Genomic DNA, 20,340 nt, shown 5'->3' with positions numbered 1-20,340 from the left:
GTGCACGCATATAGAGTTGGTGTGTATGTACAAAGGATGTGTGTATAGAGGCTGGAGAGATGGCTTAGTGGTTAAGCGCTTGCCTGTGAAGCCTAAGGACCCCGGTTCGAGGCTCGATTCCCTAGGACTCATGCTAGCCAGATGTACAAGGGGGCGCATGCATCTGGGATTCGTCTGCAGTGGCTGGAAGCCCTGGCACGCCCATTCTCTCTCTCTCTCTCTCTGCCTCTTTCTCTGTCACTCTCAAATAAATAAATAAAAATGAACCAAGAAAAAAAATTTTTAAAAAGATGTGTGTATATACAGTTGATAAATATGTACAGTGGCTGGGCGTGGTAGCACACACCTTTAATCCCAGCACTCAGGAGGCAGAGGTAGTAGGATCACTGTGAGTTCAAGGCCATCCTGAGACTACAGAGTGAATTCCAGGTTAGCATGGGCTAAAGTGAAACCATGCCTCAAAAAACTAAAAAATAAAAACAAAAAAGTACAGTGGAAGTGCATGTGCATAGTAGGTCTGCATGTGAAGAGGGTATATGTGTGTACACAGCAGGTGCATGCAGAGAGGCTACGTGTGTATTCAGTGGGTGTACATGTATAGAAAGTGTGTGTACCTGGTGGGTTTGCATGAATAGTGCTGCATGGATGATGCACATGTACAGTGTGTGTACACATGCACAGGATATATGTGCACACGGTAGGTGTGCGTGTAGAGTGGAGACATGAGTGTACAGGGGCTGTAAGCCCTCAGTGGGTGGCCTGCATGCACTGGGGTATCTGTGCTTGTGCTGTGTGTACACATAGAGAATGGGGTGGGGAGGGAAAGTGGCCCAGAGGGCTAAAGCAGCTCACCATGGGCAGGAAGGTGGGGCTGCAGCTTCTAGTACATTCCGTACTCTGACTCCTGCAGCAGGTGAGCTGCTAGGTGAAGAAGCCACTGCTGGAAAGCACACAGGACTCACTTTTTCTCACATGCCATTCTGGGGTGTCTATGCCTCTGCTACCCTCTCTGGAAGGAGGCTCGGACACTCTGAGGACCCTACCTGGCACAGGTCAGCAGTGGGGCACAGCAGCAGCTGGCCTCACTCAGAGGGGCCTGATGGAGGCTGAGCATGGATTTGGGGCTCCTCTTTGGTCTTTTGGACTTGAGTCTCTGTTTTGAAGTGTGATGCTGAGGATGGAACCCAGAGCCTCGCACATGTGGGGTAAGCACTTCGCTACTCTGTGGTGCCCACCCAGCCCCTGGTCTGACTTACAGGCTGACAGCTTACTGAAGGGCCAGTTCTCAGTCTTTCCTCTTCCTTGTGGGCTTTATGAGCATGTGCCCATAGCAAAGTGCTTACACCTGTCCTCAGAGCAGCCCTTGCTCTATCTGGGTGCTAAGGAAACAAGGGACTCTTGTGCAAGATGAAATTCAGGAGAGCAAGGCAGGGAGGGCTCCACGATGGCACAACAAGGGTTAACCCCAGTCCAGCTACACTGGAAAACTTCCGCAACCCATGCTCACTGTGCAATGGGGGACACAGGAAGTTTTCTTACTGACAAATATTACTGTGTGTGCCACACCTGCCTGGACACAAGAAGACTGCCCTTTGTGGTTGGTGCCCAAACTGTCTTCGTTTCCTGAGGTGTGTGCTCAAGAGAAGTCACTTAGTGTCTCACAGTCACAGCCAGCGAAGAGCAACAGCAGGCTAGCCGGAGCTCTGTAAAGGTCGCACATAAACACAGGCTTTTCCACCTCCTGTGCCCACTGCGACACTGACAGAAAGATCAGTACAGGAAGCACTGGAGTTTCACATTTAATTGTCCCATTTTACCTGATAATTAGACCAGGACCTGTTCGATTTGACCAGAGTGGAAGATTCTGGAAGCAAAGCAGGCTCATGACTGAATAGGCCAAGCTGAAATTCTGCAAGACTCACTCTGCCATCTCCATCTTGATCCAGTTTGTTGAACAGGTCTTCAAGGTCCTAGACAAGAGCCACCATTCTTCAGGCCTATAGGGTCACCTCCTCCTTTCCCTGCTGCAAGCACCCAACAAGGGCAGTAGCTTATCCTTATTCAAAATGAAACTGTTAGGGCAGAGGATGTAGCTCAGTGGCAGAGCACTTGTGTAACATGAACATGGCAATGGGTTCAATGCTCAATACCACACACAAAAATTCCAACTGTCCCAGAGCTTTCCTAAGAATCCCCATTGCTGTCTTCAAACCTAGATGGCCTTGCCAGGTATGTTTCCCACTAGGAGTGGGCAGCACCTGAACACCCTAATGCTACAGTGATTCAGTGTCCAGTGGGGATAGGAACGTGCTAGTCACTGAGGTAATACATGCAGCAAACCCAGCCTGGGCCCCACGATTCGCGGTCCAGCAAGGACACAGGGCATGCACTGCCACTGCAGCCTCCCTGCGCCCATGCTGTGTAACAGGATGGTACACACAACTGCTGAGGCAAAGGCAGGCTCAGAGGGAAAGGAAAGGGTGTTTGCTTCAGGTAGAGAAAGGATTGTGAGCGAGGTATTTGAAGTACCTGTCACTTCTGAGTGTGTCAGGAGTTTGTTAAGGATGGGCTGCACAGAGTTGGTCTCTCACAGGTATGTGGAGTTTAACTTTCAGCAGAAGCACTGGGAGCCATCAGGGTAAAAAGTGAGGAAGTGAGCTGTGGTCTGAAGGGAGAGATTTTCCCGAGACAGTACTAAAGGTGATCACTGCAAACAGCCAGTCTCAGCAGTGGCCCAGCGCTCCCACCTTTTTGTTGAGTCCCTGGAGCCCGATGCTCTGGCAGACCACAGCTAGCTCCTGCTCATTCAGGTGACCACTGCTGCCAACCCCCAGCTCATGCCAGATGCCCTGGACCTGGCTCTCAGGAGTGTTGAAGGAAGGACTGCAGGACTTCCGGGGAGTCCCAAAACCCTCAGAACCCCAGGATTGCAGCTGGCCTGAAGCAAAAGAGGTCTATAGTTAGACTCGGATAAACGCACATAATCAATACACCACAAGGGAATATTCAGCCTTAAAAAGGAAGAAATCATACCTGAGCCCTAAGGATATCACAGTAAATGAAATAAGCCAGGCACAGAGGGACAAAGACCCATGATCCCACTTACAGGCAGGTCTAGAAAAGAGTCAGAGTCTTGGTGGCAGAATAAAATACATGTTACCAGTGAGTGGGGGACAAAAGACGCTGGCTAAAGGACACAAGGCACGATTGTGGGAGACCTAAGAGACACCAGTGACTACTACTGCATTCCTGTCCTGGCTGCCAGAAATCTGCCAAAGGTAGATCAATGGTCTCAGTGTACACAGGAAGATAACGAGGTGAGGCAATGGTTTGTTTGCAGTGCACACATGTATCAACCACACATGCAATTTTAAAAAAATGGGCATGCCAGGACCTCTAGCCACTGCAAACAAACTCCAGACATGTGCTACCTTGTGCAGCTGGCTTATGTGGGTGGGTACTGGGGAATAGAACCTGGGTCCTTAGGTTTCACAGGCAAGTGCCTTAGCCACTAAGCCATCTTTCTAGCCCCATGAAGTTTTTTAAAAATTATTTATGTGAGTGAGTGAGAAAGAGAGAGAGACACAGAGAGAGAATGGGTACTCCAAGGCCTCTAGCCACAGCTAATGAACTCCAGGCGCATGTGCAACCATGTACATCTGGTGTATGTAGGTCCTGGGGAGTCAAACCTGTGTCCTTAGGCTTTGTCTGTAAGCACCTTAACCACTTAGCCATCTCTCCAGTCCCATACATACATACAGTTTTTAATCTGTCAATCACACTTCATCAAAGCTGGGGATAACCCAACACTTAACTCCATGTCCTGGTGAAAAAGTGGCTTATGTGTTTGAAAGCGATAAAGGGGGAAAAACCTATGGATGAGGACAGACACTGAGGCAGATGTCCATGAAGAGGGACCTGGTGAGCCAGATGTGCCCTCTACCTTGCTCACACTGCCACTTTGGCTCCATACAGACTTTGGGCATCTCAGTAATCTAGATTTCAGAGAGGAGTCATGTGGGTATTTGTTACTTTAGTATAACCCAACTAATATGAAAGCCACTGTGGCCCAAGGAAAGCCAGGCCCACAGGCTCACCAATGACACTGTGGGCTGGGTGGAAAAACCAAAGGGCCTGTGGATAATGCAGCCTGATCCAAGACAAGGGGATCCCCGGGCACTCTGTTCAGAGGTGGGGTTTGCTGTGTGCAGGGTGATGGGAGGCAGGCACTGCCCACAGTTCATGGGTGGTCAGAGCTGGTGGTCTCATGTCTTCCCAGGTGGCCCAGGTGCTTTCCCCAACAGGATACACCAACTCCACGTGTGAGACCAGTAAGTACTTCCTGGGTTGTAACAGGTAGCATGGCTGAGGTGGGGTGCAGGCTCAACTCCTCTTTCTGACCCTCTTTCCACCAGTACACCAGCCCTATGGCCTCTCTCCTCTAACCTAAGAAGACTTGGGGCAGTTTCCAACAACAGGAAGCCATGTGACTCATGTTAGGCTCATGTGCATGAAGCATCTCCAGCTTGGTCTGTGGGACCTTGAGTGCTGGCACCCTGCTGAGAGAAAGCCCAGACATGTTGAGAGGCCGATCAAAGACAGTCTGCATATGAGGCCAGCCTAGCTAGGTAAGTGCTCCCTCACATCCTTCCATGACTCATGACTCAGCCTCGGTGTCACAGCAGGGTCCCTGGATACCATGGCACTAAGCCTTGCCACTTTCTCCAGGTCCTGAGCATTCCAGTCCTCTCCTCAGATAAGCTCTGCAGCAGGGCTCTTGGGCAATCAAGGACTGATGTGAACCATGCTCTTGTTTCCAAACTCAGCAAGAGCCCCCTGCACCACATGAGGTACTCAGACTGCTTTGAGCCTGTTGTGAGGGTCCAACAGGTCCCAGGAGTTCCTCAGGGCTCACACAGTGGCCATGTTGAGCTGTCACTCCCATGCCATCTCTCTCTCTCTCTCTCTTTTTTTTTCTAGGTAGGGTCTCACTCTAAACCAGGATAACCTGGAATTCACTCTGTAGTCTCAGGGTGGCCATGAACTCATGGTGATCCTCCTACCTCTGCCTCCCGAGTACTGGGATTAAAGGTGTATGGCACCATGCCTGGCTAAAATTAAAATATTTTTAAAAAAGAATCCTAGAGTGTAACTGAGGAAGTGAGACCAATGATAGAGATTGTGCAGAATTAACTGCAGATAACTGTGATATTAAAAATGTGAATAAAGAAGCTGGGCATGGTGGCACACGCCTTTAATCCCAGTATTTGGGAGGCAGAGGTAGGAGAATCTCCATGAGTTCAAGGCCACCCTGAGACTACAGAGTGAATTCCAGGTCAGCATGAGCTAGAGTGAGACCCTGACTTTGAAAAACCAAAAATAAGTAAATAAATTTATTTTTATTCATTTATCTATTGAGAGAGAGAGAGAGAGAGACAGAGAGAAAGAGAGATAGATGGAGAGAGAGAGAGAGAGAGAGAGAGAGAGAGAGAGAGAGGGAGGGAGAAATGGCTATGCCAGAGTCTCTAGCCAGTGCAAACAAACTCCAGATGCATGTACCACCATGTGTATGTGGCTATGTGGGTTCTAGGGAGTCGAACCTGGGTCCTTGGGCTTCACAGGTACCTTAACCACTATTTCATCTCTCAAGTCCCCCACTAGGACTCTTAAACAGTATTACTTGACCATTCTATCACAATGTAGGATGGGCAAATATGACCTTTAAAAAATGGAAAAGCACCCTGAAACTACATAGTGAGTTCCAGGTCAGCCTGGGCTATAGCAAGACTACCTCAAAAAAAAAAAAAAAAAAAAAAAAAAAGTTAAAAGAAAATGGAAAATAACTCCCTTCTACCTAGATCTTTCCCAAAGCCAACAACCATAAAAACAAACAAACAAACAAACAACACTTCCTGTTTCTGTACCCTCAGGAGCATGTAATGCATATGCCGCAGGAGGGAGGGGGTTGCAGATGGGCGGGGATCCTGCCCACACCTGTGGATACAGCTACCGGGTGCAGCTCAGAAGCATGATGGCCAAGCTCTCCCTTTCCAGTTACTCAGCTGCTGGACTTTGCTTGCTATGCCAGGCTCCTGAGAAGTAGAGCCACACCTTACTCTATACTATGGGGCAGACCAGACCCTGGTAGGGGCCTTCACAGCAGGAAGAGGCTAAGTCCAGCCCCACTGTGCCAGGAAGGAGAGATAGGCCAACCCTGGGCTTGACTAGGACAAGCAAAGCCCTCTGGCCTGAGACTCCCTGGGTGATCCTTGCCATCACATCAAAACTCACAACAGGGCTGGAGAGATGGTTTAGTGGTTAAGGCACTTGCCTGTGAAGCCTAAGGACTCATGTTTGACTCTCCAGATCCCTTGTAAGCCAGATGCACAAGGTGACACAAGTGTACAAGGTCGCACATGCACACAAGGGGTCACACACATTTGGAGTTCAATTTCAGTGGTTGGAGATCCTGGTGCGCCAATTCTCTCTCTCTCTTTCTTGCATTAAAAAAATAAATACATAAAAGGCCAATCTTGGGCTTGCCTCAGGAAAAAAAACAAACAAACCCCAAACCAAACAAACAAACAAAACCTCAGACCGCAGAACACAGCAGAACCACTCTGTAACCTTGGCCAGAAGCTTCTACTCCAGACACTGACCTCAGGAGAAAGTGATGACTAAGTGAGTGCCTCAGGGCTGCGATGCCGACCTTCTAACTACTTCTAGATAAAGGGCCCATGGGGGACAGCACCTACAGCATGCAGTTCTGCGGCCTTCCTCTGTGATTCTACCCTGCCCAGTGATCCAGCTCTCTGAGCTCTAATCAGACACGGCAGGGAACATGGGGCCAGTGTTACCTTGTGCTTCAAATAATTCATTCTGAGGTTCTTTAGCACTCTCAGCTTCTTCATCGGACTTGAGGCTCTGTGGAAAAATGCAATAAAAAATATGTGGGAGCTCCAAAGAGTGCTGAGGTGGTGGAGCACCAGGAATATGCAGAAGAAGATGTTCAGGTGGGGGAGGGACAGCTAAGGACACAGTCCAGGCTGGCAGGCCCAGGCTCAAGCTCTGCAGGGTGTGGCTCTACAGGCCAGCATGTGGCATGCTATGAGGACCAATGCCCTCTCCAAAGCTGAGGGCTACAATGTGGGATTGGACACATGCCTCATACTGCACACTAAAGTTTCTCAGTATAAACCAAAATTCTCAGCAGGCCACACTGAAAACACAGATAGTGCTCACATCCTAACAAGGAGAAACATGCTCCCTATAGCAACTCAGGGCTTCAGAGGCCAGCATCTGCCAAGAGCTGGCCAACATTCCATTCATGGGGTACATTCTCCTAATAAAGGCTTGTGACACCATGGCCCTCTGAACTGTTCCTTATCACCTCTGTCAGGTGGTGAGAGCAAGTCTCTGTCCCTTCAAGCGCTCTGGAACAGTATACCGTAGAGCAAGCATTGGAAGAGCAGGCAGCAAAGCAGGCATGACAGTCAAGACGTGTGTGACAGGTGGGTGGTGGAGGGGCTCAGTCAGGAGGCTCCCACCCTCTCTGAGGAGCCACGGTTGATAGCTGCTAGGAAAAGAGAAACATTTTCTTAAGTGGTGCAGCCACTGCTAAGTTGCCCATGCTCATGCAAGCAACCCTCATAAAACTCAGTGGGTCACCAAAAAGACATGAAAGTCGAGGGAGACTTGTTTGGAGAAACTTGTGACTTAGTGAGTCATCGACTCACATCTCATCTCACAGGGATAAGGGATAAGAGGGGGTGATGGGGTGAAATGATTATATTATATAGAAGTATGAGACTGTCAAAGAACAAATAAAAAAATGTATAAGTATATTCTGGGCTTGTTGTCCACATGTAACAGCCCCTGAGAGGAGTGCTTCACTTTTGCCTCTGGAGAGTTTAAAATATAAACAATTCGCCAATTCTCTCTCTCATTACACACAAAAAAAAGATAAGTTCTCAATAAGGTCCCGTATGTCAGAAGTTGACAACAGAGACAGCAGGAACCAGGCTTTTCTGGAACCCTTAAAAAATGGGTTTGAGGAATCTGTGATAAACTCCAAAGCTGTGTGCATGCTCCATGGAATGCTTTCTTTACGTAACGCAGGCAAGGCTGCATCAGCTGGTGTCCTCCAGGCACTTGCAGTGAAAGGCCTTGGTAAGGACAAGGGTCAGCTCCCACAGCTTCAGGGTGGGGACTGGTTGCCACTCACCGGGTTATAGGTGTGTGGGCCCTGGTATATTCCAAGCACCTGAGATAAGTTTACTATGGAATTGATACCTCCAAATTCCTCACCTTGAGGCTGCATCAAAGACATTGTTTCTTTTCCATTTCTTTTTCTAAAATTTGTGTGTGTATGTGTGTGTGTGTGTGTGTGTGTGAGAGAGAGAGAGAGAGAGAGAGAGAGAGAGAGAGAGAGAGAGAGAGAGAGAGACAGAGAGAGGGAGAGAGAGAGAGAGAGATATTGAGGTAGCATGTCAGGGCCTTAGCCACTGCAAACAAATTCCAGACATATGTGCCACCTTGTGCTCACGCACTACCTGTGTGCATGCATCACTTTGTGCATCTGCCTTATGTGGGTTCTGGGGAATTGAACCTGGGTCCTTAGGCTTCGCAGGCAAGTGCTTTTAACTACTAGCCATCTCTCTAGCCCTTTTCCCATTTAACACTTTTCCTCTTGTGAAGCCATAACGTGGACTTTTCACAATGATATGGAAGATGTAGTTGGTGAATGTGGGTAAAGAAGTAAACATTCGGGTACTAGAGAGATGGCTTAGTGGTTAAGGTGCTTGCCTGCAAAGCCAAAGGACCTCGGTTTGATTCCCCAGGACCCACGTAAGCCAACTGTACAAGGGGTGTATGCATCTAGAGTTCGTTTGCAGTAGCTGGAAGCCCTGGTGTGCCCATTCTCTCTCTCTGTTTCTTTCCCTCTCTTGAATAAGTAAGTAAATAAAATATTTTTTTTAAAAAAAAGAAGTAAACATTCAGGCTGGAGAGATTGCTTAGGGACTAAGGTACTTGCCTGCAAAGTCAAAGGACTCAGGTTTGATTCCCCAGGACCCATGTAAGCCAGATGCACAAGGTGGCACATGCTTTTGGAGTTCGTTTGCAGTGGCTGGAGGCCCTGGCGTGCCCATTCTTTCTCTCTCTCTCTCTCTCTTCCTCTGCCTCATTCTCTCTCTCAAATAAATAACTAAAAATTTTATATATACACACACACACACACACACACACACACACACACACACACGAAGTAGACATTCCTGCACAAAGTCCCCATTGCACCAAGTGTAGAGAGCCTAGTGACCAGAACCATCTCAGCCAGACTAAACAGTTTTAAATGAACAACTTTACCATGTGCACCCAAGTTGATGGTAATATAAGATGCCCAGAAACACAGTACCCTTGTCACATCCTCTATCCAGTGACAAATTGAAAGGTTATTAGAACCTGGATGGGCCATGATGGCTGACCCACCTCCACACTCTCCAGAGACGCAGAGCGCCGGAGTGATGTCTTCAGGCTGCTCTTGACCTGCTGTTCGGGTCCATAATTGGCCGTGGTGGCAGAGTCATAAAGCTCGGGTCTGCTCCGACGGCCATACCACTTGGAGCCACTCACATACTTTGGTGGGACAGCACAGGAAGTGGCTAAAAAGAGAACAGGAGATGAGGTATGTGTGTGGGAGGGGGTATAAGGTTGGCTTTGGGCCCCCATGTGCTGATGTAAAACCCTCTCAGAAGCTGCAGATTTGGATCAATGTGACTCACAGACACACTGTTAAGCACACAGATGCTATCTAGAGGACACCAGAAGTCTTACCACTTAGCAGACACTGCCCTAGTGCTTGCAGTGAGGCTGGAAAAGCCAGGGTGGGCGGAAAGGAACTTCCTATTCAACTCCAGGTGCCATTTGCATTTGTCCCAATAATCTAAGAACACATAGCTCCAGAGACCTGGTGACTACTTCCTACAACTATTCCTTTAGAACCACCCCAGACAGGCACGGGCTGTAGACACAGCCCAGGACTCTGCATTCTCTTGGCAGGTCTGAAGGTCTGGGGCAGATGCAGGTGTGGCTTTTGGTCTCCAGGACTATGACAATGCTCTAAACCTTATGCTTTTCTGTTCTACTTCCTCCCAGCTCCATCTGCATATCTGCGCCGTCACAACCACGTCTATGTGTGCAGGAGAGTGTGGGGAGGTGGCAGGTGCAACAGCCACATCCAGATGTCCACAGGGGAGGAAACCCCAGATGTCTTTTTTAGGTTCATGCAGCTTGGTAGTGACAAAGAGTGGGGCTGGAATTTAGCTTGCAGAATGGCTATGTTATGCTCTGCAAGGAAACAAATAAATAATAGAAAGAAACTGAAATGGGTAAGAGGAAATCCTCATACCAGATTCTGAAGAACTACTTTCTTCATCGGAAGGGCCAATACCAGCGTTTGATGACAACACAGCCACAAAGCCTTTCTTAAATTCCTCGAAGTTAACCTTTGTGAATTTGAAGAAGAGGGGACAAGGTTATTTTTGATAGATAGCCTTGAATCTTTTTCTCATGTAGAAATACCCAATAGTTGCCTTTTAGAGTGAGAACATTCATTCTGCTTTTTCAAATGATAAGGAAGATAAACGTGAACCATCACCCCATCACTAAATAAGCTCTGCAAACAATTTTGTTAAATTGAATCAATCAACATAATTTGGAAATAGCTGGGTGTTGTGGGTGTGTTATATTTTCAATTAAGAAATTCCTTCTATACTCCACAGAAGAAAAACGCTATTTGATTTTCTACTAACTTTCCTTTCACAAGAGTCTTTCTTCAGCTGATGTTTACTAACTGCCCACGCAAACCTCCCATGGTGCTCTATGCTGTTCCTCAGGAGGAGCCCACACTCACCCTGGCAAAGCGGTTACCAATGTGAGCCTCCCATGGCGCTCAGTGCTGTTCCTCAGGAGGAGCCCACACTCACCCGGGCAAAGCGGTCATTTCCAAGGAGGAGCTGCAGGAGTTCAGGCAGTTGCTCTTCCAGGCCAAGCTTATTGCAGAGCTGGGTCAGCTCCTCTTGGTCGAGAAAGCCTGTCCCTGTGGTGTCACAGCTGCTGTAGACTTCCTTGAGCTGTGTGACATAGTGGCTCTCATCCTCGTTGTCCATCCCATAGCAGGCTGGTCATGAGGGAGAAAGGAAAAAGTCAGAATAGGTGTCTTGCCCCCATCACATGCCTACATGCTGGACAAACACAGGCCACAGAGCTGCTTTGTGAGAAGAGACATCAGAAGCCTTCCCAGGTGTAGCTGGAGGAATCGGCTCCATTTTGCAGGAGGCCAGAGTAGGTAACAGGGACCCAGGCTAGAAAGCTGTCCTTTAGTCATCCACAATAAGAAAAGTGTTTTTGTTGTTGTAAATATATTGAAAAATCTTACAGAGTTAGAAAATAGGCAAAGCCTGGTGCTGTAGCTAGGGCAGCCTGGGAAACATACAAGACCTGTTTTGAAAATGTCAGGGGGATAAAGGAGAAGAGGAAGAAAGAAAAGAGGTAAATATGAAAATATCTCAAACCATTCACAATCTACTTCCTAAAAAATACTATTGATATTTTGGCAAGCATGCTTCTAGTTCACATATATATAGTATGTAAATACATAAGGTAAAAAGTATATATATGTATATATTTTTCATTTTACTTTATAAACACAAGTTCTTTCCCTTACACATAGGCATATTTACATACAGACACTAAAGTAAGTAGATAAACTTTATGAAATTCCATGAAACAAAAGTGCTATGGAGGCGTGCCCTCCGCCCATCATGCTGGAACACCTGAGCTCACTGCCCATGCAAATGGACTACAGAGGGCAGAAGCTAGCTAAACAGATGTTTCAAGGGATTATTCTTTTTTTTTTTTTTTTTTTTGCAGTAGTTGGATTTATCTATGGCTGAACAGTCTGGGCGGACTGTCTACATAGTTATGGCTGGACTTGCTTTCTCGTGTTTGCTGACCCTTCCTCCAGGACCCATCTATCGTAGACCTTCCCTGAGTGGTTACCCATCCAACACTCAGCCAAAGACAATAAGAAACCAGGGGACAGGAAAGTTAGGAGGCATATGCTAAAAATAACTGACTGGGGCTTTCATGATTCAGCACTTGCTTTTTTTTTTTTTTTTAAGGAAGGAAGGGTTTATTTTGCTTACAGTTTGAATTTACAGTCCATTAGAATGGGAAAGGCAGGGCAGCATGAGCTTGAGGCTGCTGCTTACATGTAATCCGCAGAGAGAGAAGGGAGAGAGCAGCCAAGGCTGTCAGCACTTGCTTTTGTTTCCTGTAAAATGAGCAAAATGCTTTAATAACGAAAACATGACCTAAAACCTAGTCTCACACAGCCCAGCTGTGTAGAGATTGAGTTCTCTGTTTTAGTTCTAACTCAGCTGTGTTTCCATTTGTAAATATTTTATACCACCTCTTCATAATCCTGTTAGGAAACTGAGAAAATGTAAATGCACAGTGCTCCTCTCAGGTGTACGTGAACAAGTGAAGTGCCTCAAGTGCTTGTGGAGCGGCTGATTCTCCTTCCAGGTCCTTCTCTCCCCGCCCAAAGAGCGGCGTGCACTGGCGGCGCAGGCGGCAACGAGGATGTATTTACATGAAGCGTAACAGCTACGCAGACAAAACTAGACTCTCGATGGCAATGGGTTGACGACTAAGAGGACAAAGGTGGGGGTGACAGCTGGGACTTTTGGTGGCAGCAGGTTGCTGACCAAGAGGGCATGAAGGTGTTATAGCACTAAATCCACGACAGGTTGCAGGATAGAAATTGAGAGAGGTCAAATCAATAAGGAAAAGCCCAGGACCAGATAGATTCACTGCTGAACTCTACCAGGCCATTAGAGAAAACCGATGCTTCTCAAAAGAGTTCATAGAAGAGAAAGGGAAGGAGCCACTTCGTTCTATAAAGCCAACGTTACTCTGACAGGAAAACCGGAGCAGGGCATAAACAAAGAAAGCTACAGGCCATCAGCATGGACATAAAAATCCTCAATAAAATCCCTGCAAAGCAAACTCAAGAATACATTAGGAAGATAATAGACCATGAACACATCAGTTTTATTCTATGCATGCAAAGTTGGTTCGAGATGTGTACATCAGTGTAATTCAGCAAGCACAAAAATAGAGTTAAGAATAGAAATCACATGACCACCTCAACAAATGCAGAAAAGGCGGTCAAGAAAGTTCAATATCCTTTCAGGATAAAAGGCATGAAGAGAAGCTGGGTATGGTGGCGCATGCCTTTAATCCCAGCACTCAGGAGGCAGAGGTAGGAGGATCCCTGTGAGTTCAAGGCCAGATTGAGACTGCATAGTGCATTCCAGGTCAGCATGTGCTACAGGGAGACCCTACTTCAAAAAAAAAAAAAAAAACTAAAATAAAAAAAACCTAAAAAAAGTCATGAAGCAACTAGGAATAGAAAAAGCACAACTCAACACAAGTAACACAATTTGGAAAGAAAGAAGCTAAATTATCCCTGTTTGCAGGTATTATAATCCTATACTTAATAAACCCAAAACACTCTAAAAAAATCAGATCTGTTGAACACTTTCAACAAACTAGTGGGTTACTAAGCATACAAAAATCAGCAGCTTTTCTAAATACCAACAGTGAACATGCTGAGAAAGAAACCACAAAAATAATCCCTTTCACAATAGCTTACACAGAGAGACAGAGAGGGAACATATTTTTAAAAATACCTGACCAAGGAGGTAACAATGAGATCTTAGGCACACTTAAAGAAGACATGGAGATGAAAAGACCTCCCGCCCTCATGGGCTGGCAAAACTACTACTATAAAAACAGCTATACCACAAAAAAAGAGATCGACAGATCCAATACAATGGTCATAAAAGTTCTCACCCCCTGCTTCACAGAAATTACAGACATCCTAAAATTCCCAGAGGACTCTATAGCCAACGCAATTTGGAACAAAAATGGCAATGCTGAAGGCATTACAATTTCAGCCACTGTGATAAGGGCAGCATGGTGAGATACCATCAGTATACAGATTCCGTCAAGAGCCCTCCAACTGCCGGAGACCAAGGCCAGCTGGGTGAGCCCAGCTATCCTGTGCCTGACCTAAGACAATCTGAATTATAACTTTATTCTTCTATCTATGAGCTTTCTTGCCTCACCCCAGCCCCTATCCCTGCCAAGTTCAGGAACAGAACAGCCTCTTCCCCTTAAAGACCTTGAAGGACTAGACACACTCCCTTCCCGAGAGACTTGACCACCTAGCTTTGTTTTTTGTATTGCTTGAGCCCATTTCCACTCTCTCCCTCTCTCTTTCTCCCCTCTATTCTCCCCCCGCCCCCTTACTCTTTGGCTTCAGACTCCACCATGCCAAGCTCAGGGCATGGTACTATAACTGTCCTAATAAAAACTTTAACTCTACAGGAAAACATGCACTGGAGAAAACACAGTCTCATCAACAAATGATGCTAGTAAAACTCAATTTCTACAAGCAGAGGAATGAAACTCAATCTGTATCTCTCACCTGCAACACAGATTAAAATACTTCATGGGCTGGGGAGATGGCGCAGTGGATAAAGGTGCTTGTGTGCAAAGCCTGATGGCCCAGATTCGAGTCCTCAGTACTCATATGAAGCCAGATGCACAAAGTGGTGAAGGCGTCTGGGCAGTGGCAAAGATGCCCTGATGCACCCATTCTCTCTCTCACAAGTAAATAAATATTTTTAAACACTTTATGATGTATGTATTAACAAGGAATTTCTGAAAAGAACTCCAATAACTCAGGTAATTCCAAGAACTGATAAACAAGGCTGCATGAAATTCAAAAGCTTCTATCCAACAAAGAAACCAACCAAAAGCATGAAGACACAGACTAGAAAACTGAAGGAAATCTTTGCCAACAATGCACCTAACAGAGATAAGCATATAAGACATATACCAAACTCAAAAAATTAAACAAAAAGCCATCCAATCACTAAATGCAATGAAAGATAGTTCTTTTAAAAAAGTGTGAGTTGCAATCAATATATGAAAAAAATGTTCATTACCCTTCTTAGCCACCAAGGAAATGCCAATCAAAGCACATTGAGATAGTATCTCATCCCAGTCACATGGCTGTTATCAAGAAAACAAACAAATTCCGGCAAGGGCCCCTGCATAGTAGACATGTAAGTTAGTGCAGGCACTATGGAAACCAGCATAGCACTTCCTCCAAAAACTGAAAATACCATATGATCCAGCTTCTAGATATATACCAGAATGAATGTAAGTCAGTATACAGCAGAAATACTTCCATATCCATGCCATTGGAGTCCTTATTTATAAAGCCAAATTATAGAATCAGCCTAGGTATCTATCAAGCAAAAGAATGCTGTTTGCAAGAAAATGGATAGAAATGGAAATCATCATGTTAAGAAAAACAAGCCAGACTCAGAATGGCAAATACCCCATGAACTCTCAAATGAAGAATTCAGACTTTCAAAAAAAAAAAAAAAAAAAACAACCCTAAAGTATGAAACAAAAGAAGTAGTTATTAAATCTTATTTTTTTCAGGGTAAAGTCTCACTCTAGTCCAGGCTGACCTGGAACTCACTCTGCAGTCCCAGGCTAGCCTCGAACATACAGTAATACTCTGCCTCTTGAATGCTGGAACTAAAGGTGTGCATCAACATGCCTGGCTTTAATTCTTACTTATATGACCTCTCAAAAACTACATTTCTGGACTTCCGGTTAAGATGGTGGCGTAGGTACCACGCCAAAGCAGCCTGGGGGGAAAAAGACCAAAAATACTCAGCAAAATACACACTTCTACTAAAAATTGAGGTGTATAGGAAACTGAAGCAGCAGCAGAGAAGTAGAAGAGATCCAGAGCATCCAGAGCCCGCACAGGGCCTCCAGACACTGCAGACAAACTCCAGGCACATGTATCATCTTGTGCATTTGCCTTATATGGGTTCTGGGGAATTGAACCTGGGTCCAGCCCCATAAAATTTTAAAAATATGTCCTCCTACTACCCCCAGTCTCATTTCCCTGAGGAAACTACTGCTTAGACTGGAGGTTTTGAGACTACTTCTAAGTCTAAGATAGAATGATTTTGCAAGATTTTTTTAGCTGATGTTCTCAGAGCTCTTTCTATGCCTTCCCTGCATGTATCACACAGTGTATCTGAGTATTGTCTTAGAAACATCAGAAAAATGTGGGGCTTTCGCTTATGAAACCCTGGGCATTATTCCTCGTGCACCCTAGGAAGGTGACCTACATTGTTGCCCACTGACCCTCCCAGCCAGGAGGAGAAGCTCTAATGCTCTCGAGCAGCATGGATGGCTGGGCTTTCTCCCAGGGTCAGAAGGGACAGAAAAGAAGCCTGTTCATCTTCCAACTGTGGGCATGTCATGCATCAGAGCCACTTGGGGTTGCCTCAACCTTGGCTTCAGAACTCTTGATGCTACAGCTTTTTATGAATACAGGGACTAGCACGAAACACAATTAGCACTGCTGAGGTGCACTTTTCTATTTGGAAGAGGAGAGAGGGCCTGGGGGACCTGTACTGCCCACAGAAGGGCAATTTAAGGTCAATGCAAGGCCTAGCTGGTGACACCACACACACTTTTCATAGGTTAAGGAGAGACACAGGGAAATAAACACCTTTCAAACCACAGGATGACCACGCGGCAGCTGAGACAGCCACACCAGGCCTAGTGCAGACCACTGGTACCTCACATCCTCCCAGAACCACAGAGTCACAGTTTTGAGGCTGGTCTGGGATTTCCAGGAGACAGGAACAGCTTGTGACCAGGAGTAATGGCCACAGGGAGGTCAGCTGCAGGCTGGTGCTTGGGAAGAGCAGCACCCTATGGTGTGCTCTTTGCCTTCCCACCAGCCAGAGGCCTAGCAACAAAGTGCTGCTTGGAAGCAGAGAACAGTCTTCCAGCAGCTTCTGGCCTGCCAGCGCTGGGATCTTGGACTTCCTAGCTTCCAGAACTGGGAGTAATTCAATTCTGACCTTTATTTTTTTATTTATATTTTTTATTTATTTACTTGACAGAGGGAAAGGAGGGGCAGAGAGAGCGAGAGAGAGAGGGCGGGTGGGAGAGAATGGCCATGCCAGGGCCTTCAGCCACTACAAACAAATTCCAGATGCATGTATCACTTTGTGCATCTGGCTTACGTTGGTCCTAGGGAATTGAACCAAGGTCCTTTGGTTTTGTAAGCAAGCACCTTAACCACTAAGCTATCTCTCCAGCACTGAATTATGTCCTTTATAAATCACATTCTTTGATACTGTATGACAGCACCATGAACTAAAGCATCATTTCAGGACACCAGCCCTGAGAGGGTGAGCCCTCAGCTGAGGCAGGAGTGACCACAAGTCGTCACATATCCCACCCCTTCTTCTGCCTATAGGCAGAGGGACACCAAGGAATGACCCTCATCAGCACCCACTGCAAATGCCAGAAATACTTGATTTACATTTTATGTCTAATGGTTTGTGATAAGCCCACTTTAAGCAAAATCACCACATGATCTCAACAAGGTAACAGCAATATAACACAGCCATTTAAGCTCCAGGCAGCTGCTCCCAAAATGGCAATGGGAGAAGTCCAGGCTGGGGACAAGCCAGGACCAGCAGGGGCTGCATGGGGAGGTCACTGTTGGGCTTGCTCGCCCAGGAAGGTCAGGAAGCAGCAGCATGCTCAGCACAGGACGCAGTGGCCCAACGACTATTCCTACATCTGGACTGTCACCGAGGAGACCTGTAGCTTATCAAGCCATCAAAGGCTCCCAACTGTGAGTATACAACACCTGTCTGAACTCCTGCCCTAGAGTGCAAGGTGAAGGGAGATGCAGGCATGGGGGATGGGGATATGGGCACTGGACAGGCTCTATGTAAGCAGTAAGCCCCCTTCGGCAGACAAAGGCTGCCCCTCATCTGAGCAGCCAGTGTACCTATGGAGCGTGTACGCCAAGCTGTGGAACTGTTCCTTGTCTTCCGTCCTTCATCCTGTGAGTCTGAGACCTGTCCCTGCCAGGCATAGCAAGCAGCTGAGCCAGACATAGCTAGAGATCAGTGAAAACTGCTAGGGCATTTCATAACCAACATCTTACCAGACTTCATGACTGTGGGTCACAACCTCATATGTCTGTGTAACTGGATGTGAGAGTCATAACATTTGGCAACAGCAAGAAAATCAAGTGTGTAATGAACTTCAGGTGCTTCGGGCAACACTTGCCTGTTTCGGAATGCTACTTTATGCAGCCTTGGGTCTAAACACACAACATAAGCCCTTGGCACTGAACATGATGTCACAGCATCCAACACCAAGGAACCCTGCCTGAAACACCTGGGCTCAGATTCAAGGCTATTATATGTTATAAACTGCAGTGTTTTTGCCATACATACAAAACTCTGCTCTTATAGAAAAAACGGTTTAGTTACAGAAAACAAAGTCTTAAAATACTTTCCTACTGTCATTTCTCAACGTGTAAGTATCAAATTGTATTATGATAGAATATTTGATTTTAAGGAATATTGTTAAGGTTGCTGGCCTGAATTTCATAAAATAATTATTACATGAATTTTGGCTTGGTGTTAGAACAGAACTCCCGACAATTTCTGAAATGGCTCTAAATATATGTCTTACATTGTGTGAAATATACACATTTATGTGAAGCAGCATTCTTAGCACTGATGATTATAAGATCAAATTATCAATCAATTCTGAGAAACACTGAAGAGGTTCTGTGTCCTGCAGCATCAAATATGCAGCCAAGATTTAACTCTTTTTTTGTTGTTTGCTTGTATTTATTTGAGAGTGACAGAAAGAGAGAGAAACAGGAAGAGGGAGAAAGAGATAGAGGTGCATTAGGGCCTCCAGCCACTGCAAACGAACTCCAGATGCATACACCACCTTGTACATCTGGCTAACATGGGTACTGGGGAATCGAGCCTCAAACCGGGATCCTTAGGGTTCATAGGCAAGTGCTTAACTGCTAAGCCATCTCTCCAGTCCAAGATTTAACTCTTTATGTACAAGTAAACAAGCCCACTCATCTCATTAGCATGCAAATATGCTTTGATTTTAACAGTAATATTATTTACCAAAAATTAATTTTAAAATCCATTTCTTTATGATTGCCAGTAAATATTTGTTTTTTATGTGTGTTTTATATGTGTACATCCTTGAGGTGGTGTCAAACTTTCTTAAGTAAAAAGGAGTTATAAGTAAATAAAAGTTTAAGAAGTTCCATCCTAGACAGTGTTTAGACATATTTTCTTTGTTCTCAATTTTTATTAACATTTTCCATGATTATAAAAAATATCCCATGGTAATACCATCTTCCCCCCACCACTTTCCCCTTTGAAATTCCATTCCCCATCATATCCCCTCCCCATCTCAATCAGTCTCTCTTTTATTTTGATGTCATTATCTTTTCCTCCTCTTATGATGGTCTTGTGTAAGTAGTTAGACACATTTTCAAAAATGGTGGAAAAAAAGATACTATCTGTCCTTGGACATACTCAGCAAAACCTGTCTCCCCCTCACCCTAGGGTTGGGTGGCATCTTTTCTATAGCCTTTCAAATACTGTGCAACCAACCACAGTGGTTGAGAGTAGACACCCTGGTCAGAAAGGCAAAGGGAAACTACAAGGCTCCAAAGGCAGACAGCTGTCCCCCAGGGCATGTGGTCAGGCTCTGCCCACATGGAAACACACCACATAGGAACTACACCACCACAAGGCACTACTCCCAATTCAGGGGTACCAATACAGTTCAGGGAACAAGGTTCTAGACAAACTCTAAGCACTATTAATTATAGGTCTCAGAAGTAAGTGGTGGAGAAACCTGAATGGGAGGCTTACCTACACACATACACTCTTACACACTGCTTGCTAGACACTGGAGCCAATGAGGGTGGCACCCATGACTGAAGGGGGAGTAAAGATGAGACTTAACCCAAGACACATACAGGTACACACACAGAGAAAGACTTTCACATCTCCAGAGAGATAAATAATCATGACAGTCATGAAACAAAATAAAATGTTGTATTAAAAAGGATAATTAGAGACCAAGGGAGGGTTTTTTTTTTTTTATATACAGAGACCTATTTCAGTTACCGTATAAAAAATAAAAATGCAGCCAAATGTTCCTGTAATCCCAGTGCTCAGAAGGTGGAGGCAGAATAAGGAAATGTCCATAAAATGTATCTAAACAATAAACATATAAGAGGTTAGAGAAAAACAGGAAATTTATGAACTGACCCCACACAAACAGTGTGGTGGTGACAGAAAGACAAACAGACTA

General features: G+C 45.7%; 1 protein-coding gene across 5 annotated transcripts in view; it reads right to left on the bottom strand.

Annotated features, from left to right (window-relative positions):
• Nucleotides 1-20,340, bottom strand: part of Ninl (ninein like) — a 129,505-nt gene that overhangs the window by 53,493 nt on the left and 55,672 nt on the right. For 3 of the 5 annotated variants that reach the window (XM_045156030.1, XM_045156034.1, XM_045156031.1), the window contains exons 2-7: nt 10,986-11,179; nt 10,409-10,505; nt 9,490-9,662; nt 6,858-6,924; nt 2,748-2,938; nt 1,818-1,970 (exon numbers count right to left, since the gene is read on the bottom strand). In XM_045156030.1, coding sequence (XP_045011965.1) covers nt 1,818-1,970; nt 2,748-2,938; nt 6,858-6,924; nt 9,490-9,662; nt 10,409-10,505; nt 10,986-11,168 — 864 coding nt within the window. In that variant the 5' untranslated portion in view covers nt 11,169-11,179. Of the gene's footprint in view, nt 1-1,817; nt 1,971-2,747; nt 2,939-6,857; nt 6,925-9,489; nt 9,663-10,408; nt 10,506-10,985; nt 11,180-12,206; nt 12,229-20,340 lie in introns of those variants that run through there. The other 2 variants (XM_045156032.1, XM_045156033.1) reach the window with 2 other exon arrangements.

Source organism: Jaculus jaculus, chromosome 8, assembly GCF_020740685.1.
Source record: "Jaculus jaculus isolate mJacJac1 chromosome 8, mJacJac1.mat.Y.cur, whole genome shotgun sequence".
NCBI classification, from domain to species: Eukaryota; Metazoa; Chordata; class Mammalia; order Rodentia; family Dipodidae; genus Jaculus; species Jaculus jaculus.
Note: the sequence above shows the minus strand (reverse complement) of the source record. Positions and strands in the feature narration are given on the sequence as shown.